The sequence below is a fragment of the Nylanderia fulva genome, unplaced genomic scaffold, assembly GCF_048542155.1.
Source record: "Nylanderia fulva isolate GAGA-0341 unplaced genomic scaffold, ASM4854215v1 Scaffold2, whole genome shotgun sequence".
In the NCBI taxonomy this organism is placed as follows: Eukaryota; Metazoa; Arthropoda; class Insecta; order Hymenoptera; family Formicidae; genus Nylanderia; species Nylanderia fulva.
Genome location: NW_028190263.1, coordinates 1,775,726 through 1,798,068, shown reverse-complemented (window position 1 = coordinate 1,798,068; position 22,343 = coordinate 1,775,726). Strand labels below are relative to the sequence as shown.

At 36.8% G+C, this 22,343-nt stretch overlaps 2 protein-coding genes across 4 annotated transcripts in view; one reads left to right on the top strand and one right to left on the bottom strand.

Moving 5' to 3' along the window:
* Positions 1 to 123: 123 nt before the first annotated feature.
* LOC114945392 (limbic system-associated membrane protein) lies at positions 124 to 21,116 on the bottom strand. Of its 3 annotated transcripts, none has more exons than XM_029321624.2 (10): positions 21,089 to 21,116; positions 5,530 to 5,631; positions 4,639 to 4,854; positions 3,810 to 3,931; positions 3,399 to 3,540; positions 2,741 to 2,838; positions 1,417 to 1,719; positions 621 to 813; positions 435 to 497; positions 124 to 311 (listed from the first exon to the last, which is right to left on the bottom strand). In XM_029321624.2, the coding sequence occupies exons 1-10, from the start codon at positions 21,099 to 21,101 to the stop codon at positions 172 to 174; spliced, it is 1,392 nt and encodes a 463-aa protein (XP_029177457.1). In that variant the 5' UTR covers positions 21,102 to 21,116; the 3' UTR covers positions 124 to 171. The 3 variants fall into 3 exon arrangements, with proteins under 3 accessions (XP_029177457.1, XP_029177455.1, XP_029177456.1); XM_029321622.2 differs by lacking the exon at positions 21,089 to 21,116 and adding an exon at positions 7,665 to 7,873; XM_029321623.2 differs by lacking the exons at positions 435 to 497; positions 21,089 to 21,116 and adding an exon at positions 7,665 to 7,873.
* dcma (syntaxin-like domain-containing protein decima) overlaps positions 20,678 to 22,343 on the top strand; it is a 16,592-nt gene continuing 14,926 nt past the window's right edge. Inside the window, exon 1 of the mRNA XM_029321628.2 lies at positions 20,678 to 21,808. Coding sequence (XP_029177461.1) covers positions 21,719 to 21,808 — 90 coding nt within the window. The 5' untranslated portion in view covers positions 20,678 to 21,718. The remainder of the gene's footprint in view (positions 21,809 to 22,343) is intronic.

The window sequence follows — 22,343 nt, the reverse complement described above, 5'->3', positions numbered from 1 at the left end:
ATATATATCATCTTTGAAAGTGCAAAATCATAAATGCTTATGAAGAGCAATATTTTTGTTAATGAAAATGATTAATCGATGTGCGATTGACAATGGCAATTTTAACAAATATAATCACATAAATTACAGCAGTCCGTTTCATATATATTTTTTCGCATTTTGTACAAATATTTAAAATCTGCTGTCGAATATTGTGATTAAAGTACATATCATACTTAACATCAACGATAATGTTTTCACTCGATGATACATTGATCCATTTGCATCCGCTGCCAAAGGATAATGCTGCGACATCGATACGAACGGTATGCCTATAAACAAACATCGAGACTATGTATCAAAACTTATTTTATTTCTCTTTCTTTGTTATTATTATCTTAAGAAACAAACAATTTTTAGCGCTAAAAAGATTTAAATGAAATCGTTATATTCACCTGCTATCCTGTTCTGCTCCAGATCGCCATCAGTCTCAGCGAAATTTTCGCTGGAATCGATGGCTGCAAAATGAGGCGCGATATATTTTCACGTGCGATCCGAGTTTCTTCATCGTGATTGATGCATCGTGCACGAAAGAGAGAAAGAGAGCGAGAAAGAAATAGCGACTTATCTTTATTACTTACAAGCTCCTTCGGTGTGGAAGCGCAGTATCTCTGAGGGATGGCTCCATCCGTAACGATTTCTGGACAAAACGACTGCCTCGTAATGGGTCGCTACGTCCAGGCCTGTCAGATTGAAGGAACGAACATGCACCGAGCTGACAGCGTCGCTGTTACCGGGTATATACAATTTGTGCCACTCGCCGCCACTATCCTTCTGCGATCACATAAAAATAGTTCTGGTAACATTCGGTTGCTGAAATCGGGTTACTTTCAAGTCAAGGAAACGTAACGTTGAGAATACCCTGTCGAATTTATTATTTTAAACTGATGTAGGTCGCAATTATTATAACAGATTTTTTAATTAAGAAAGAAAATTATCTCCCCCTCGGTGGGGTTCATTATAAGGAAGCATGCAATCCCGAACATCTTTTTTATAATGTTCCGACATTGTATTTTTCTTTCCTCTTTGCCCTTTATTTTTGCTCATCTTATCGCAAGACCGAAATAAAAAAACTACAGATTTCAGGATCGATATCGTTACGTGATGGAAGATAGTAATAAAATAATGCCATCACAAGACGTTGCCTTTCATTCAATTATTCCGTCCTTGCATGTACGGCAGCCATCAAAATTCGTAACGTGAGCGACGCACGAATCCGAGAAATGGATCCCATGTCGCCTCATTTCGAAGAGAGACGAAACGCGACCGGGATCTCCTCGATTCATCTTATCCCGAGATTCTCTCGAGATTTCCACGCGAAAAGGTTGCGTCGTTTTTAATTCAGGATTTCGAGCTAATTTTAAAATAAAAACTCACCTTGTATTTACGAAACCAAAACTGATATTCGATGATGGAACTGTAACTGTCGACCTCCCAGATAAAATTATAAGATGTGCTGGATGTGCAGCGCGATTCTTTCTTGAAGATCGCTGGATTCGCGATCTCCGATAGTTCGACGATCTTTTCGGTGATTCCCAGAGAATTTGATGCTCTGCAGAGATATAAACCGTAATCGCTTATCTTTACATTTCTTATCAATATATTGTGATCGTTCCCATCGTTATGTTTTACTATTCGCGATGTGTACTTTACTGTTTCGTTTTTGAAATACCATTCAACCTGAAAAAATATTGAAAAATTAATGAGAAAATATGTAATTAAGTATATGCATGCATGATTGTAACTTATAAAATATATTTAATTTTTATTAATCATTATTTTTCAAGGAGATGTCAAAAAGGAGGTTGATCTCGTGGGACCGATTGTCGAATGCTGTGATAATATAATTTTTCTGGTTCATTCTTTTCTCTTCTTTTTGCGAGAAAATAAAAAAAGAACCGTAAGTCATGTTCCCCACGAATCGATTTGTCACGTGCGACTGGCTTTAAGGGATCATGGTGAGAAATTACTCGGCAGGCGGGGTGGTTTCATTTAGTTACCGAGCATGAAGAACTCGTTGAAATCTAAAAGACGATTCCCAGGACGTACGTCCTGGAAAAATATTTCGTATCTGTACCTGAGGTCGAAGTCGTACATAATATCACTCCGTTATCATACGAAAGAGAGAGAGAGAGACAAAAAATTTTAATTAATATTCAAGCTTGAAGAGCTCTTGTTTTCAGAGTGCGCGGAATTTATTTTTACCATATGCGCAGGACTCTCTTATATATTGCGCAGATCCCTTTTTCATCTCTCAAAGTAGTTTAGGGCTTAATGAGAGTGCCGAGATTATTCGACCGAAACGGGTAAATCGCGCGGACAGAATTTTTTATCGGCCTTGTGATACGCGTGAAGGAGGGCGAATCATCTTTTACTTATTTTCGCAGAAATAAAAATCCTTTTGCGCGCGCGCGCGTGCGAACATAATCTCTCGTTTCATCTATTTTATTCCAATTCTCGTCTCCTATTTAAGAGCTGCGTTTCAAAAGCGACAAAACACACACAAACACAAAGAGCAGAGTCGCTCGCGCGTAGGTGTCTCTGGAATAAAGCCGTTCTTCCGCGCTTGCAAAGTCAATTAAAAGTCCGACTGCGAGTCGTCGAGCATACTCGCGCAAGCTGTCGCGTTATTCGTTGTTCGAACTGTTAATTAACGCGACGACAGGCTTTCGGAGAAGAAGGAGAGGTATTAGTCTTGCACCTTTGCTTCAGGCCAGGCGGTCACCGTGCAATCCAGCTGTACTCGTATTCCCGGATATGCGTGCATCCAGGATTTCCTTACGTAGATCTCCGGCTTGTCTGCAAAACGATTTCCGCATATATTTAATACAGCATATATTAAGAAAGAAAAGTAGACATTTAACGTTTCACTATCTGATTCGCTCTCGAGCTAATTATCATTGAATTGTTCAATCAAAAAATTATATTTCGAGACATGTTTTCGAAATGCGCAAACAAGACCTGTTTTGATATCGCGAAAGTGGGTTGTTAATGCGGGTCACGAATCATCGTGGTCGATTAAACGTCTGCAAAACACTCGCAGCAAGTGTAGGTATGTATGTACGTATGAGCATAATTGACTCGCTCATGCGTTTGATTGGAATACCAAAGGAGCAATCTGTAGCAATTTCTTAACTTAATTACGCGTAACTATGCAGCAATGCATATATTGGATTATAGCACACTTGATTTACATGATCATTTTAAATTGGAATTAAAGTTATAACTAAAATAATATATGCACATTTGACGCAATTCTGCTACTATTACAATTACGAAATGAATAAGCGGAAAGAATTTAAAAATTATAAAAGGCTCAAGAAGACATGAGATATATGAATGTCGACACGTTGACGTACACCTAATACGTAGATCTATATGCGCCATGGCGGGATCACCGACATCATTAGTGGCGACGCAAGTATACCTGCCGGAAAGATTCCGATTTTCAGCTTGAAAACTCAATTGCGGTCTGACATCCACTAATGGGATTTCTTCGTCCTGGAAAGAAGAGAAGAAGAAGTTCCACACTGCTCTTTATCACCCGCGCACGGAACATACATGCAATCCACTTGAATTTAATTGACTTATTGTCCAATCGTGCGAAGCATCTCTACTTTTCGGCATGTTTTCATTCTCCCTTTTCGTTCTCTCTCTCTATATCTTTTAATTCTATCTACATCTTCGCTGCACTTTCGGTGCGAATCATCTAATATATATCATTGGTATATGCCGCTATGTCAAATAGACTAGGGAGGATATCGATTTACCTTCGTCCTCCAAGTTATGATAGGGGCCGGTACACCCTTCGCCACGCATTGCATGTACACCCTCTCTCCCAGATTAACCTCCAGCTCGCCGGACGCAGGTATAGTCTCCACGCTCGGTGGATCTGAACGAATAGAGCGAGAAAGGACAAATAGATTTTCCTATATATACAATATACAGGGTGTATTTAAATAGGTGTGAAAAATTTTACATGATTCTGTGTCGAAAATTAAGAGAGGTTTCTTATATAAACATATAATCTTATATCCCTCCCTGAGGAGTTACACTTTTCTATAAAGATGAGGGAGATACAAATTAAGTTTTTCGTTTTTTTCTCAAATATTAATAATCCTTTTTATTAGTGGAAAATATCCATCAAGTTTCATTTTTTAATCTGTCTAAAATTGGAGAAAAAAATAAACCTCCCTCTTATATCCTCCTTGAGGATCCTCCTTGAGGATATAGGAGTATATGTTCATATAAAAAACTCCCTTTATAAAGAATCATCTCCTAAAATCTGTCGCTTATTTAGACACACCCTGTAAATATGCATATATCAATCTTACGTTTACACATACTCGGTACGAAATTCAGAATCTTTGCTTGGACAGAGTTCGCGGATGAAGGCCCCAAGTGGGGAAACGATTTTCTCAGATAAACGCCGGAAGAAAGGTGGGATTGAACGCCCGATTTGGATTCGCAAATAACGGAAACACGAAATCCTTTCAACGCACCGATTCGCAGAGAGAAGAAAGAATTCTTTTGGGAGCCTCGCGCTCTCTTTAGAGAGACACGCTTATCTCGGCATACATCTCGCACACATATACTCACACATTACTTCGATCTCGTGTACTTGCGTAACGTGTCCCCAGGGAGACGGCCGGATCGCCTGGCACACATACTGGCCGCTATCCTCCCGTTGCACGTGCATCACCTGCAGGCTACCGTTCTTGAACAAGGTGATCCTTTCGGACGACGTGCGATTCTCTTCGAGGCTATCGGCCACAAAGCTGTTCTCTCGCCACCATCTTATCCTGGGTGGCGCGCCTACATTGGCAGAAATAACAAGCTTTTCCGAACTCTTCTTTTTCCTCATCCCTCCTTTGTCCTCCACATCTCGCTCGTTATCGGCGAAAAACCAACATTCGAAACTCGAAACAAGTAACACGGTTACTTATACTTACTTGCTAACGAGGGGTTGAAGAGAATTTCCGCGAAAACCTCGACGAGAAAGTGTGTTGCTCCTTTTGGAGCAACGAGATTCATTTCGCGCAGAAGAAAAAGAACAGAGACGCGTGCACGAACATAAATGAATGTCTTAATAAAATGATGCGCTTCAACAAGACTCATGATAAATCACTCGTAAGGTTCTCGAGGACAAGATGCGTAGCGGAGTAAGTGGACCGGAAATATTCCTCGTCTCCTCTGTGTGTTACTTTTATCCCGATTTGACACGCTCGTCTAGGTAGAAATAACGACTTTTCGAAAAAAACAAAATGATAAAAAACGATGTGTTTCGTTATCCGTGAAACTGAGATTCAAACGTGGGGTGAGTCGAGAAATTTTGCGAACGACAGTGATGATTCCACACCACTGTGCAGAGTTGACAAGAGACGAGAGAACTTCTAGGGCCAGATGGGGATCAGATATATCAATCATTTCAGACGAGAGAGAAAAGAAAAATGCAGGAATCATCTCTCGAAATGGTAATAAATGACGTACCCTGATCTTCCACGTAGCAGGGCAGCAAAACTGTGTCATTCTCGTAGGTATTTATCGTCGTGGGATAGCTTTGGAAGGCGCGATTCGTCGTGGCATGCGTTCCTGTAATAAAGGCATATATATATAGATATATATTATATAATTATATATTGTATTATTTGATCTGTATTATATAATTATATGTATAATACAGATAAAGTTATATAGATGATCATCTAGATGAAATTTTAACATCATCTTATCTTTATATAGATGATAAAAATATATATTATCTATATTTGCGTCTCAGATTGAAAAAAATATAGTTATCTTTGCTTAACTGTCTAGAATAATGTTCAAGATAATTTTTGCTTTAGAGTCATACCTAACACATAAAAATACTTAATTTACAAAAATAAAAGTATATGAATATATTTTCATATCCCTTTTATAATTTACATTTTTTAATACCTGCGTTTACATAAGCGATTTAAAAAAATGATATTATCTGAATGTTATCTAGAATGAATCTCTACATAATTAATTTTTTTATCTAGATATATTTTAATTCAAAATCACCTTATCTAAGACAGATTTACATATTTTTGACCCAATCTTTATCTAGATAATTTAAAAATCTAAGCACAATACTGCATATATACCGCTGTTATACACAGGTAAATGTCAACGCAAATAGCGCGACATAATCGTAACGTAAACTAATCGCCGTTCAACGAGAAACATTGCTGTGGGCACCGCGGTGTCGCGAAATATTCCCTGTGTTTTTCCTCTTCATTTCTTCATTCCTCCCGCATTTTTCACTCGACATGAAAATGCTCGCGAATTATTCCACGTCACATGCGTGACCGCGCGAAATTTCTTCTCGCGCCTGCGAGTATATGCAAATAAGGTCCTCTCTTTTCTCGCGTGTGATCGATTACTGTGCGACGTTGTGCATAACGCATGTGGCACACAACTATATACCTTCCCTCGAGAACGGAAAAACAAAACTGCGCACAGGGCGACGATTATACCCTCGTCTGCTCACGCACTCGTGGAAATTCCGGGATCGATTGCCGAAGAGTCGCGTGACCGCCAAGAGCGAGCGATAAGATAGAATTTTATGTATACACCTCCGCGTCGAGCTGGTTTTGCTTCTTAAAGGGGATCGATTCGCACATACGGAAATACGGCTACAATTATGCCGCCTTATGTGAGGGAGATATTTCAGGCCGATTACGGCGCGGTAGGTGTTTCGATTACGAGAAACTAGGTTGCTCGTGGGGTATTCCTTCTTATCTCGCGACGATTATCTAAAGTGAGAAAACAATAAAACGAATCGATCATTCGTAAATGGTGCGCGAGGCCATTCTATGAGAGAGAAAAAAATGCTTTTAACAAATTAAATTTTTGTTATCTCCCTTGGAGAGATATCTAATATTTCCAATTAATATTTCTTTCTACGTAATATAAACTTGGACTGCGTAAATTCTGGTACGTATTTATAACAAGTTGTCAGTATCAACAAAAAAGTGATAAAGTAGTTGAAGTAAAAAATATAAGCGAAAAAACAGCGTGATCTAATTTCTTTCATTCGCTTCGCATGACATATGTATCTTTTTATTTTGATTCGGACATAAATATTGACCGCTTGTAAAAAATGATAAAACGCGACAGTCTCAAAGTTTTGTGATCAAGTTCCAGATTTCCGACAATTTTTCCTCTGGAAATCAATATCAATAATGTTATTTCCATTTTGAGATGATATGCATCTTACAGAGTCGCAATATGTATAAATTATTTACATCTATTTTTCTATTGCTTTATAATACATATATATATACAGAGAATTGTCTCTTAAAATTTATCCTGAAAATCATAGTAATCATGAGACAATAATGATATTGGAAAAATTTCTCATCAAGAATTCCTCTGATTAATATTTACTACGATATAAATATTAATATCTACCATAATAAGATATAAAATATGTTCGATTAATATTACTACGTACATATTATTTTTTATAGTAGTAAATATTAATCAGAAAAATTTTAATCTAAAATTCTTCCAATACCCAATAAAATTGTCCCACGATTACCATGATTTTCATGCAGGGTAAATTCTAAGAGAAAATTCCGTGTATAATACATTACCTATTATACAGATGTGAAATAAACAAAACATAATCCAAACAAAACGCAACATTTCTCTCGTAATTACACACGTAATTCTACCGATTAACATCCACACGGAAGAGATTTGTATTCGGAAATTACAACGGAAAAGAAAAAGTATATTCAGCTATTCTTCTCCCGCACGTGATCTCCTCGGTCTTTCACGAGAGACTGATCTTGCTTCAAGATGTGATTCGTGTCCCTACGATCTTACCACATACATTTATACACACATGTGCACACATACGTACATATACACATGTGCACACACATCATCTTTCGTAATTATGAGTCAGTTGTCCGTAGCTCAACTTGGACGGGTACTCATATTTGCACACAATCGACCAAAATCAGCCAACACCTCTGATTAATGAAATTTTATTCTGGTCTGATAAATGCCAGTTGAAATATTTGTATCGTTGTACTGCAATTAATTCATTTTTATAATTAAGCTAAAAAATTATTAATTATTATTTCTAAAGAATATAAGATATGCGAACGAATAAATTGCACGCGTTATACATGTGAATTAAATTTTCATTATATAATTCCATTATAGATATTTTTTTGAACGAAGCAATCGAAAAGATTCTTTGAAAAAAATGTCAAACGACGTTTTGGACTGGCTTGGTTTTCTCAGACGGAAAGCCGCGAATCGAATTGAGAACCACGTCTATTCTATTGCATAGTGGCTGTAGGGACAGAGGGTGTCCACCCACAAACACCAAAGGCATTCTTCTATAATTTGTTCAATTTACGTACGAACACGCACCGTGTATAGAACCATTCGCCGGAGTTATCCATTAGACCGTTAATCCAATAAACGATTCGCCGCTCTGACGTTTCTCAGATCATGCGACATCTTCCTTAGACGTTCCCTTCCCCGAATAACAGGAATATATTTTAAACAAATACACACGCAGAACAAAATAAAATATAAATCGCTTTAAATAATTCTATCTGTCTTTAATGTTTCAAGTTTCGATCGTTCCTATCATTATATAATTAATTTTATCTTAATAATTTCTGACGTCTAACAGCTGACGTTATAAGTATATAACTACCTTCGTGCAGAGAAATACTGCGCATTCTCTTTCCATTATAGCCCAGTTATTTTCTGCACAACCTATTTATCGTCGCAGACGTCGCACAAGTAGCAATAAAACGGTTAACATTTTATCGCTGGCTTTCAACTTTTTTGTCGATTGTCGATAGGAGATATTTACAATTCAAAAATCGGTATACTTTATGCAATATTCTATGAAACTTTTCTGCATAAAAGAGCTGATCTTTTTAACGGGGATGTCTGCCACCTCGCACCTCAGATTTATTCGATCAGCTTTGACTTTTCCCATTTGCAAATCAGAGAAGAACCGAATGACGGCGTCGCCGTATAAATAATCGTATTATAATACATTAATGCGCTTGTATCATATAATACTACACGGAGAGAATTTTCTCTTAGAATTTACCCTGAAAATTATGACAAGATTCGTCCATTTACTATTATAGATTACTATAGTTTCTAATTTAGAATATATCTAAAGTTTCTCTTTTTTAATTATTAATATTTGTCACAATAAAAAATATTAATATGTAAATAGTAAAATTAATATCAAACATATTTTATATCTTATTGTTATAGATATTAATATTTTTATTGTGATAATATTAATCAGAGAAACTCTTAAATCTAAAATTCTCCCACGCGATTATAATGATTTTCAAGATAAATTCTAAGAAAAAATTCTCTCTGCGTATCACTGAAAAAAAGTTTGTTAAATTAACAAATATTTAGAGTTCAATAGTTCAAATGAATCATTTATTTGAAACAAATAAATATTTATTTGATTTAAGAGAATCCTTTTCAAAACAAATAAATATTTATTTGTTTCAAATAAATGATTCATATAAATGTATTGAACTAAATATTTGTTAATTTAACAAACTTTTTTCACACACAGTGTTATATATAAATAAATATATTCAAAATTATAGAAACTAGTAATCTAATTTAAATAATAAACGAACAAATCTTATATTGTCCAACTTATTACATATTATAAAAAAAAAATATATATATATATGTTAATTTATTTGACACACTTTTCATGCGATGTATTATTTAGAGTGGATAGGATACCTCGCGTGCTTAATTAATGTTGAAAAAATATATAGGACGACATTGTATCGTATACATTGTCGATCCTTACGAATGCCCAGGTCTTTCAGTTTCAAGCCGGGACAAAGGACGAGAGAGAGAGGATCCAAGGGGATGAAGATGCCGCTAAAGGGGAAGGTAATCCTCCTCCTCGAACTATGCGCGCGCGTGGTCGTGCGAATCTATGTGAATATACTTAATCCAAGTCGAGACGAAGGCGCTCTAAAACGGTTCTCAATTATCTGATGCATCCATTAAAGCGCCAACGAAAATCCTCTTAAATGAATTTTTAAAGGAATCCTGCCAGAACGAAGCCAAGAGCTTTCGGCGAGATCTGAATCGTGACGGATAGTCGATATACATATATATATATATATATATTTTTTTTTCGCTCGTCAGAGAGCCGTCTCTTGATTTGCGCTTATTTAACTTACGTCGCGGATACTTTCCAGTATCGAGCTGAAAAATTTTATCGTGATTTATTCGAGCAAAAAATCCCCGCAAAGTATATAGGATACGAAAGAATGGGTTCGGGATTTATAGAGTAGATAGTGCTCGACAAGTATAAAAAAAAAAACGTAAAAAAAACCCATTCGATGAACATTGAATCGAAAAATCAATCTTATCAGGATTTAAATAAGACCAAGCTCTCTTTGACTTTGATAAAGTAAGCGTTTGCGCTTGCTTTTAGTGATATGAATAACTGAAATTAGTGCACTTTCTTTATATGTATTTTTTATATCTTTCGGAATAATTAGTTAAATTTTTTGTACTCCTTGAGAAAAATAAAAGAGCGCCTCTTCCCACATCTTTCGAGGAACAATAAATGGAATGTATAATAAACAGGGGAGATAAAAGAGGAACGATGATCGTCAACAAGCTAATTTTTCCATCGTCATTCACACGAAGAAAGAAATTACGTGGCAGTCGCGTATTCACGCCGCACCAGCGAAAAAGTTGTGGCTTAATTGGCACTAATTTACCGAAGTACCGGTCACCGCTGTTCTCGCCTTCCTTCTCGGTTAAATTGTATTTACAAAGGTCTCGTAAGAGGATATCCACTACGCTCTTGAACGGAAGTGAAAGATCGCGGTTAGTACTTTTCTCGAAAACTATCTTTCGCGCCGAATATTGTGATCTCACTTTTTTGTTCATTCTTTTAGCTTGTTTGACGATCATCGTTCTCTTTTAGCTCCCCTGTTTATTATACATTCCATTTATTGTTCCTCGAAAGATGTGGGAAGAGGCGCTCTTTTATTTTTCTCAAGGAGTACAGAATAAAAAAATTAATAAAATCAAAATATAATGACATACAAACTTATTTTATACACATTTAGTAATTAGAAGAGTTATAAATCTAATCTAAGTTGTTGAAAAAAATGATCTCTCTTTACATATAGAACCATTAAATTTTTATACTTGATAAAATCATGAAATTTTTCCATAAATGAGACATTTCTGAAGTATTCGAGGATATTCTTTTTTATACATTTAGTAATTAGAAGAGTTATAAGTCTAATCTAAGTTGTTGAGAAAAATGATCTCTCTTTACATATAGAATCATCAAATTTTTATACTTGATAAAATCATGAAATTTTTCAATAAATGAGACATTTCTGAAGTATTCGAGGATATTCTTGATCTTGAAGCCCGGAGGGAGAGAGATATGACTTATTTGACGAGATAGGAGAGAAATTCGTCGCCGACATAAACATGAGACACGAGATCTTCGAATATATATCGGAGGGAGAGAATGATGATTAGTTCAGGACGTAATTTACGGTTGCACGATACGGGTTAGCGCGGGTCTTCCGGGAAATGTGGAGTAGATTAAGGGCAAAGGTATTGACCAACAGTTATGGTTATCTTTGGTAAGTTTAGCCCAGTTTCGGAGTTCGCTTAGACATTCGCCGGGATTGGATCGCGCGAATTCAAAGACGGAATTATCGAGCCTTTACTTCCGGGATAATACTGCAAATTACAAAGGCAATCTTCTGTTTATTGAGAGCGAGAGATTACCCGTGCAAACGATACAAGAACTACCCTTCACTCACTTTGAGAAGAGATACTCTTATCTGCATCTTTCTCTCATTCTTAAATCTACACGGAATTTTCTTTTGCAATTTATCTTGAAAATTACTTGGGATAATATGGTATTGAAAGAATTTTCCAAGAGTTTCTCTGATTAATATTTCTGCAATAAAAAATATTAATATCTACCACAATAAGATATCAAATGTGTTCGATTAATTTTAATAAAATTATGTTCATAATATTTTTTATTGTAAATATTAATCAGAGAAGCTCTTATAAAAAAATTTCTTAATATCATATTGTGTATCGCCATTTACGTTTATCGAATATAATCATATGAATGAAAAAAGACAAAATTATGCTCCCACCTATCAATCTTAGTACAGTCTTATCTGTATAAGAAAGTTGAGATTAAGGGGAAAATTCGGTTTACATTCGATTCATAGTTATTTATTTTTTTGTATATGAATTCTGTGCACGTGTCATAATTTGACAGTTGCAAACACACACACACACACATACAGACATATCGTGAAAGACAAATAGCTGTGAGTGGAATGATATCGAATCACCCTTTCTCCCCTAATATTGGCATTTCTCTTGTTCCGACTATTGACACGTATATCCTACGTTTATATATTCTTTTGTCGATGCTCGACGCAATTTGAGCGGCGGACGATTTTATCGTCTCAGGTCAAACTGGTAGTTTGGAATAATTGGTGGCGCATCGTAAATTGTGTTATATGGTATGTACTGCGGTGGACTGATCAAACCGCGTTAACCCCAAAATGCCGACTAACTCTGCGTTATACCAGAGTGTTACAGAGAGAGTGATTGCGTTTCATTATTTTCATTAAAGCTCGCGCTAACATCGTTGCCCCTAACAATATAAATTGCTGTATAAATTGCACACTCTCTCTCTCTCTCACTCTACTATTTTAACTTTTTTTTTTGCAAATAAAGAAAAACTTTTATAAACGCATATCAACAAAATGCATAACAATCGACGCAACGCTTATAATTAACGAAATAATGTTTTTCTCTGAATCGTATGTATTATTATATTTACGAGTATATTTATATACTCGCGCACGCATGTTTAATTCCTCGACGAGATATAAATATGCTTTTTTTCTACCTTTGCTTAATCGTGATTGATTGTAATTAAAATTTTCCACTCGTTCGCGAATCTCCGAAAATAAAGTTAAAAATATATCGTCAATTATAGAGCGCATATTTCATTTATTGCGCGATTTTATTGTCCAAAATTCTTCCCTGGAATGGAATTTCAACGGAGAGCACATATGGCCAGCGGTGAAATCCAATTACCGAGCTGTACTGTAACAATTTCACACGCGGAAAACAATTCGGTCGCGGAATAAGAGAGATTCAAGAAACATTTTTTCCTGTACAACTTGTTTCCCTGTCTGTATTCCGTGGTTGGTTATTAAATCGCGTCGATCCTCCGCGGGAGGATTCGCGATTTCTCCTCAAGGGAGCGGTTTTCCTTTTAACAGCGATTCTATTTTCTCATTACGAGCGATTACATTATATCTGTATAAGCGGTATACATGGTTACCCTTTCATTCGCAAAAGTGGGTCAATTTGATTGATTGGTAGCTCCACGATAACTTCATCTTGCAAATTTAAAGCCAAACACATAATAGCTGCGAGAGCGCGGCTGTTGAAAAAAAATAGTGAAAAAAGAAGAATCTTGTTAACCCCGAATATCGGGCTTTCTTTGAGAAATTCGTGTACTCACGACGAGTCGGTGAGATTTGGTCTGCGGCTGGATTTTTCGAGGAGGTATGTATGTATTTACACGACGAATTGCCCTGTCGCGGCAAATAAGTAAAAAGATGGAAATAGGGAGAGCCAAAGAGAGAGAGAGGAGAAAAAATAGAAGGAAAAGAGGAGAGCCGCTCTTCTCTCTCTTGAAACAGAATATCAAGAGGATGGATCGAAGTGAAAGACGAGAAATTGCGTGTTCTGCATTGTTTCTCGAAAACGTAGAGAGAGAACAAATATATATAAAATCCGAATGGAGAGATACACAGCATAAAACAATTTAGCGAATCGCGATGGTGAGAAGTTGCATGATAAAATATGCCAGAATGCATAAATGTACGCGTTCGGATATTTCTGTTAACAATAACTGCAATATTCTCTATGTAAATGACTCAATCATTTTACAACCTGAATATCAAATTTTCGGAAAAAACATCGACTTTTCGGTTATTTTGTAATATTTATGCTTACGCTCATCAGTATATGTAATTAATTTAAAAAAAAAAAAAAAAAAAAATACGTGTTCCATAAATATAAATAGAAATATATGTACATATAGTTTCTACATTGTTCTATACTTGATACATACATAAATGGAAAAAATTAATATAAATATAACATACTTCACAATTTCTGCAAAATTGCTTGTTAATTTGATTTTTATCGGTATAAGTATAATTGGACCAAGATTAGCGATCTTTATGCAGCGAAAGATCGATCAAACTCTCGTTTGTGGTTTCACTCCTATCGATATTTGTTTTAGCTGAGATTGCGGAGTGCGAAAGTAACGCGAGCAGAATCTGCGGCCAAGGTCATATATGGCCAATGAGATAATTTGTGGCATGTAGCAGGAATGGTCGATAACCACCCCCTGCCTGGCGACGTTCTCTCTCTCTCTCTCTCTCTCTTTCTCTCTCTCTCTGTCTCCCTCGGATGCAACTCGAACGTATTCGCGTTCACTAATTAATATCGCGGATGACCGTTTAATATATTTTGAGGCTTGGCTATTTGCTCTGCGCGCTTTCATCTCGTCCCGTCGAAGCGATTAGCGATAGCGATGAAAAGACATATCATTTCAAAAATACACAAAGGCTCGATATAATTATCTATAATCAATAAATGTGAATAAAAAATCGTGAATTTTATTGTAGCACATATATTATGCAAGATTTATTGAACCGAGTTGTTATATCAAGAATAATGTTTCTCTTTCTTAATTAAAACGAAGGGAACGGAAATGGCTCTAATGACGCAATACGAAATGTGGATATATATATATATATATATTTTATATATATATATATATACTTATACATATAACATATGTTCTTGTTGAGAAGTAAGATAACTATGAAGACATGTCAGCGAATATCTTCGTCATGTCGCTTATCCTCCGCATGTTAATGAGTTCGTGTGTTAGATACATGCATCGTTGTAGTGTCATCTCAATGAAATAGCGTTAATGTAATCCGCTGGGGGTAAATTGTAATCTACAAGCCGATATACTTGCATACAAGTTTACTTTGGACCTGTAATAATAATGATTATACACCAAGAAAGAGAGAGAGAGAGAGAGAGAGTGGGAGTTCTAGAAATACAGCCTCGTTAAATCCACGTTAGGATATTATATTCCTAAACGTTATATATACATATATATATATGTCGAGATTATTACATACACACGGAGTTATTCAGAGATTTTGCTACAATTTTTTTATCGCGTGCCTACGCAAATCTTCCGCGGTTATACGATCGCGTAGATAATAAACTTGGTAAAATAAACCCTCTTTGTGCGTCGTGAGTGCGCGACGTTATATTATATAAAGTCGCAAGAAAGGATCTCGCACGAGACCGACGAGAGAGAAAGAGAGAGAGAGAGAGGGAAAAAAGGATCTTTCGCGTTGCGCGCGATAAGCCGCGACGTGAAACTGGAATTTACGGACCTATAATTTTCCGCGAGAGAGCCGCGTTTGTAATCCGTTTAGGGTCGCCTCGCAAAAGTAACGTCGTACGCGGCCGTTCGCCACAGAAACTAACGATTTCTCAACGACGACAGAATCATTAAAGAGGCAGTTAAGAGTTGTCACGAACATACGGGCGACGTACGTTTGCGATAGGTAGTGGATTAACGTGTAACCGCGCCGTTCTTGCAGTAATAATAAGTAGAGACCCTCTTCTGGGAGCAAGAACCATTTTTAGAAACATTTATGACGAAAGATTAGGTACACGGAAAGAGAGAGTTTTCTCTTAGAATTTATTAGTCTGAAAATCATGGTAGGACAATAATATATGGTATATTGGAAGAATTTTTTATAAGAGTTTCTCTGATTAATATTTTCCACAATAAAAATATTCATATGTATATATAGTAAAATTAATCGAACATATTTTATACTTTATTGTGGTAGATATTAATATTTTTATTGTGGTAAATATTAATCAGAAAAACTCTTAAAATTCTTCCAATACTAGTGTCCCACTGATTACTATAATTTTCAAGGTAAATTCTAAAAGAAAATGCTCTCTGTGTATATATGTGTATTAAAGCAACAGAAAAATAGACATGGATAATTTGTATATATTAAAATATGTTCGATTAATTTTAAATATTAATTAAAGAAACTTGTAAAACTCTTTCAATTACCATGATTTTCAGGGTAAATTCTAAGAAAAAATTCTCTCCGTGTAATTATGCTAAGTGATATATTATTCGGCATTGAATTTACTCTAATTTAGTTAACATTGAAAAAATATATATATATGTATATATCTTATAACTTTTTTGCGTCTCCAAAGGAAAATTACCGGATATCCTGGAGGGATTATCCGAGATATTATCCGAGAGTCCTATATCCCTTACATACAACGGATGATTCTTTTACGGGACGCCTCGACAAATTGAATCGTCCGGTGATCGTACCTAGGTGCCATTGTCAGGAAGTAATTTGAGAAGGCGCTATCGATCGTACCGAGAATGGAAGCTACATATTCTTGGCTGTGACTTAAAAAGCTGCGCGCGCGATTCTTAGAAGGTCTCTAATTTTTTCACGAAATTTCGATCGTCCTCGAATACGGATGGACGTATTGGATTACTAGAATCGCTCATAGAGGAATCGGAATGGAAAGGTCGATTTGGTGAAACGTGACCGGCTATTTTGCGACCATTAGCCGCTACGCGCCCCTCGCGATGCCACGATATATCCCTTTTGTTCAAGGACTGCTTCGTCAGTATCAGCTCCGCGAAACCCCTTTATCCGGCTTTTCCCGCCGGGCTTCGCAAACCGCAGATGCGCGGATCATGTGTCATGTAACGTATATGGACGGAAACGTGTCCTGGAGCTTCGATCGGATCCGCTCCAAGTCGACGATGGATTTTCTAAGCGAGGTCTGGCGGAAAATTTATAGGAGAAGGTTGTCGTTTGTTTCTCGCGCAAGCTTTTCATTTCCAGCATTAAGTGTCTCGGGACGAAGGAAAAAGGAGGATGGACGACAGGCTTTAAATTTAATCTCTATTAAGACAATCGATCGCTCCGGCGCACCCTATAATCTGTCACACGAAGGAGAGAGTACGAGAAAAAAGGCGACTCGCGAAGCTGGCAAGGGTTGACGAGACTCGAGAGGGTGAACGGAAAGAATGCGAGATACGAGGATGTCTAAGAAGAAAGATCGAATGGATAAAAAGCGCAATTACGTCGTCTGGACGATGTCGCAGACAGGACGGTGAAAAACAGTGAGGCGGAAAAAGCGATCGAGTAAACGGGATCGCTTAATAAGAGACTCGTCGAACGAGTTCTCGCACCAAGTTTCTTCCGACATCAATGTTTTCGAGTCAAAAAATGATGTCGCGACGTTACACAGAATTTGCTTTTAGAATTTACTCTGAAAATAATGGTAACCGTGAAACATAATGCTATTGGAAGACTTTTGTAATTGTTTCTCTTTTTTAATTCATTATTAATATTTATCACAATAAAAATATTAATATGTACATTGTAAAATTAATCGAATATATTTGATATCTTATTGCGGTAGATATTAATTATTTTTATTGTGGTAAATATTAATTAGAGAGACATAAAATTTTTCTCACGATTACTATGATTTTCAGGGTAAATTCTAATTGTAAGAAAAAATTCTCTCCATGTATATATATATACTCGATATTCACATCAACGCCAATTAAATTCGATAGCGAAAGTCCAACAATTTCGAATCGTAATCAAATATAATAATTCGACAATCGTGTCGAACGCTGCAAACGACGGTGACAACTCGGCCATTAACTGCTTGTTGTCAATTTATATAATTGTATAATGCAGGTATGGGTATACCTGTCGTGTGCACACGCTCCATGATTCAACGTTGAAATGCGTGTCGAGGATACAACGCGTAAATACAAGCTAATAAAATTGCAGCTGAATTATATTGTCACAAAATAGCAAGAGGCTGGTACACCGTAAAAAAAATTACAAAATTTAGTGAATAATAAATACGGAAGTAACGTAACAATAATAAAAATGTTATACATTTTTAGTATTTTTGTGCAATTTTACACTTATTATTCATGTAATATTGTCATTTTTTTTGCGCGAATAAATTTATCTCTGCATAAAAATGATGTATACATATATATTTTCTCTCTCTCTCTCTCTTTATAAGGATAATATTAATACGATTTTTCAATTTGTGCATTTTTAATAGGATTTTATCGATCCATCTTGACTAGTATTTCGAATATGGAGCTGTTCAAAATTAAATTTTCCTTTGACGTTCCGAAGCCAAACAGTTGCCGTAAGAAATGATGAAAGAACTTTCCGTGAACTTCAAAGAGTTTTACAATCATACGCGAAAAAGTCACATGCGGCATACTCAACGGTATGCGCAGCAGAAATTTATTCGAGTTTTAACTTAAAAGAGATTTTAACTTAACTTATAAAAATGTTCGAGTTCTTGACTTAAAAAGGTATTAATATCGCCGAAGGTTTATCGAGACGAAGTAGAAGAGTGGCTTGTGCGGTACGCGAGCATGACGAAAATATCATCGACAGTGCAACATTATCGGGATGCAACGACGATCAATTAAGGTATCAAAATTGCGTTATGCCGATATACCTTTATGGCATACAAAGTAGCTGCACGCTTCGTGTAAAGTGGCTCGACGAAACGCGACACGCTCTGGAATAGAATTGTATATGTTTCAGGACTAAAAGTATATTGCAGAGGTACACAGAGAGAAATTTCTCTTAGAGTTTACTCGGAAAATCATGGTAATCGTGGGACAATATGGTACTAAAAGAATTTTATAAAAGTTTCTTTGATTAATTATTTACTACAATAAAAATATTAACATCTATCGCAATAAGATATCAAATATGTTTGATTAATTTTATTATGTACAAATTAGTATTTTTTATTTTATATTTTATTTTATGGTAAATATTAATCAAAGAATATTTTTTTATTTTATGGTAAATATTAATCAAAGAAGCTTGTAAAATTCTTTCCCAATTACCATGATTTTCAGGATAAATTCTAAGAGAAAATTCTCTCCGTGTAGATTGTTTATAATGCATACGAAGCATTGTGCATTAAAAGAACTAACATTATGCTTTATATTTTATCCAATACTTTAGGGAAGAATAAAGCTGCCCGAAAGATGCCCAAAAGACAGTCAAACATAACAATCAATACATTGTTTAATAGACTTGCGATTTCACGCAAATGTCACATTTGCAAAATCAACTTTTCAAATTAATCATTTTTTAAAATTATATATTTCTCTTTGAAGTTATACCTCTCCATTAAAAAGCTACAATTAAACTCGAATTCATCGATCCATGAAATAGCATGTCACTGAAAATTGTGCAAGTTTGAAACAAAATAAAGTTACTAATTTTCCGACTTTCGGTTTTTCTGAAAACTTAGTTCTTAAAGAGTAAGAGGAAAGTTTTCTCATGGTATATTTAAAAATCACTTCTGTCCCCCTCTGATGGACCGACCAGCTTAGCTTGTGGGGGCGAGTTAAGCTTTGTTCAAGTTCGACGAAATTTTTAGAGCTAACATTATCAAGCAAAGGGACAATCTGTCTATTTTTGCGGAGAATCCGCGAAATTCGCACTCTGAAAAAGATTATTAAATTAATAAATATTTATTTCAATATATACTACCAAATAAATCATTTATTTGAAATAAATAATTTGTTTTAAAAAGGATTTTCTTAAATAAATATTTTTTCACATCGAATCAATATTATTAATTTCAAATAAATGATTTATAAGGTACTGAAATAAATATTTTTTCGGATTCAATAAATTCTTTTTCAGCGCGGAAGACGATCGCAGTAGAAACGCCGTAGCGCGAGTCAGGCGAAAACGATTTTTCACGATATATATATTTAAGAATCACTTCTGTCACCCTAATGCACCGATCAGCCTAGTTTGTGGCGGCAAGTTGACCTTTGCCCGCCGAGCAAATCACGCTGCTTTAGGATTAACGTTACGAAGTAAGGGACAAATTGCCTATTTTTGCGCAAAACTCGGAAGACGATCGCAGTAGAAAACCCGTAGCGCGAGTCGGGCGAAAACATTTTTTCACAATAATATACTATATTTAAAAATCACTTCTGTCTCCCTGATGGACCGACCAGCCTAGCTTTGTTCGCCGAGCTTTAAGGCTAACGTTACGAAGTAAGAAACAAATTGCCTATTTTTGCGCGAAACTCGGAAGACGATCGCAGTAGAAAAGCCGTAGCGCGAGTCGGGCGAAAACATTTTTTCATAATAATATATATTTAAAAATCACTTCTGTCTTCCTGATGGACCGAGCAGCCTAGCTTTGTTCGCCGAGCAAATCACGCTGCTTTAGAGCTAACGTTACGAAATAAGGGACAAATTGGCTATTTTTGGCGGAGAATGCGCGAAACTCGGAAGACGATCGCAGTGGAAAGGCCGTAGCGCGAGTCAGACATGCGCGCTCGGCGCAGGGTGGCGCGCGGCAGTGAAAGAGCTCGAGGGCGAAACCCACGTTTTAGTCTGTCGCGTGTGTTGCTACGGCGCAGAATATAGCATCACCTCGCCCTCTCGTTCGCTTCTGTGATCGTCCGAGGTTCGAGAGATGCCGTGAAACCGGGGAAAATAGAGTCGCGCATAGACTGCATCGCGAGAGATCGTGTGCCGAAATTCCATCCGCGATTGTCCATGAAAGGGTAGATATAATCGCAGATGATAATGAGAACGCGACGTCGAGATGTTGCCGCGCGACGTCGTCAATCATCGTCGCGATTCGCGTAAACCTAAATTCCGCTAGTAAAAAAAAAAAGAAAAAAAGATGTGATGTCGGATATCTTCGTTTGACACGCGTCAAATTTGATCAGAACATTTTCAACGAGGTACATAAATTTGTTTGCGAATTGCAAACTTACGTCGGTCATTCATCTCGTGGTATAGAAATCGGCGAGCAAAATCTCCTCGAAGACTATATATAAGAAAATTGAATCCGACTGAAAATCCTCTAAGTTTAACGCGAAAAAAGGTGTCCTACGCGCGATATCCTCTATTAACGGCACATCCGATCGGAATATGTCGCACGAGTCTTTGAAAAAGCACACGAGGGGAAAAGGTCGAGCACGCTGCGGCGATCGCACCGCTCCGGTGCCCGAGAGATGACTATACTACTACTGCCGAGAGAGAGAGCGATAAGCCTATTATCAGCCAGCTTTAAGTGACGCGGGATTGATCGCGTAAAAATAACCAGCGCAAGGCACAAAAAAGGAAAGAAGAAAAAAAGGAGAAAAAGAAAACGTGGCGGGAATGCGCGCCGAGTACACTTTGCGACTGCGGCGATTATTATCGGTGCGTCCTGCCGCGCCTCTTCAATATTAATAATATCCCGTCGACTTCGAGAGGCCGACTTCCGGTATGCGTTTCTTCGCGCGAACCACCGCGTGGCCAGCTCGCTGCGCGTCCCAGACCGGAAATGCTCGCGGAAATCATCGTCATCGTTGCGTCGAGTGATGACCATTGGGCGAGAGAGCTGTCCGTAACAAGATCAGATGATGACGGATTCCCCGACACCATCGACCAGCAGACATCACGACGATAAATCCGACAAGCCCGAGAAAGCCGATAAAACGGTGTTCCTGGTAAGTGAATCGTAATCTGGAATCGTAAAATCGCGCGCGATTGCAGGACAAAATATTCTCTCCGTTCTCCGATGGAAACTCTCACGAATTCAACATAATTCGCAGATTCTTCGGCGCCGTCGAAATTTTATTAATCCGTTCCGGGGGAGAGTCTCTTCCCTCCGATTTTGCTTTTAAAGACCCTTTGTCCATTCGTCGTTTCTCATTTTCGTTTCATTACATTTGAACAAAAGACACTTAATAGATATTTATTATATGCGTTAAACACTTTTGCAATTAATAAATTTGCCTGAGTAATCAGATTTTGTTATGAATAATAGCGATTGGGGATTGGAAGCAACGTTATTTTTTAATTTTCCAGCCCCGTTCGGTCGTAAATCACATCGGGCGAATAATTATTATTATTCGCGACGCAATCGATTCATAAACTATAGACGATGCAGCCATTATCTGTCGCTTTCAATTATTTAATAATACTCCTCGAATGTCGAATTATGCGGCGAACGTACATATATTCTGCAAACATATTGTTATA

Coding starts and splice junctions, on each gene's coding strand:
- LOC114945392 (XM_029321622.2), bottom strand. CDS start 7,755: ATGTTAATCGGTAGAATTACGTGTGTAATTACGAGAGAAATGTTGCGT. Junction 4,855..5,529: donor CTGCTACGTGGAAGATCAGG/GTACGTCATTTA, acceptor CTGCCAATGTAG/GCGCGCCACCCAGGATAAGA. Junction 3,932..4,638: donor ACACGAGATCGAAGTAATGT/GTGAGTATATGT, acceptor CTATTCGTTCAG/ATCCACCGAGCGTGGAGACT.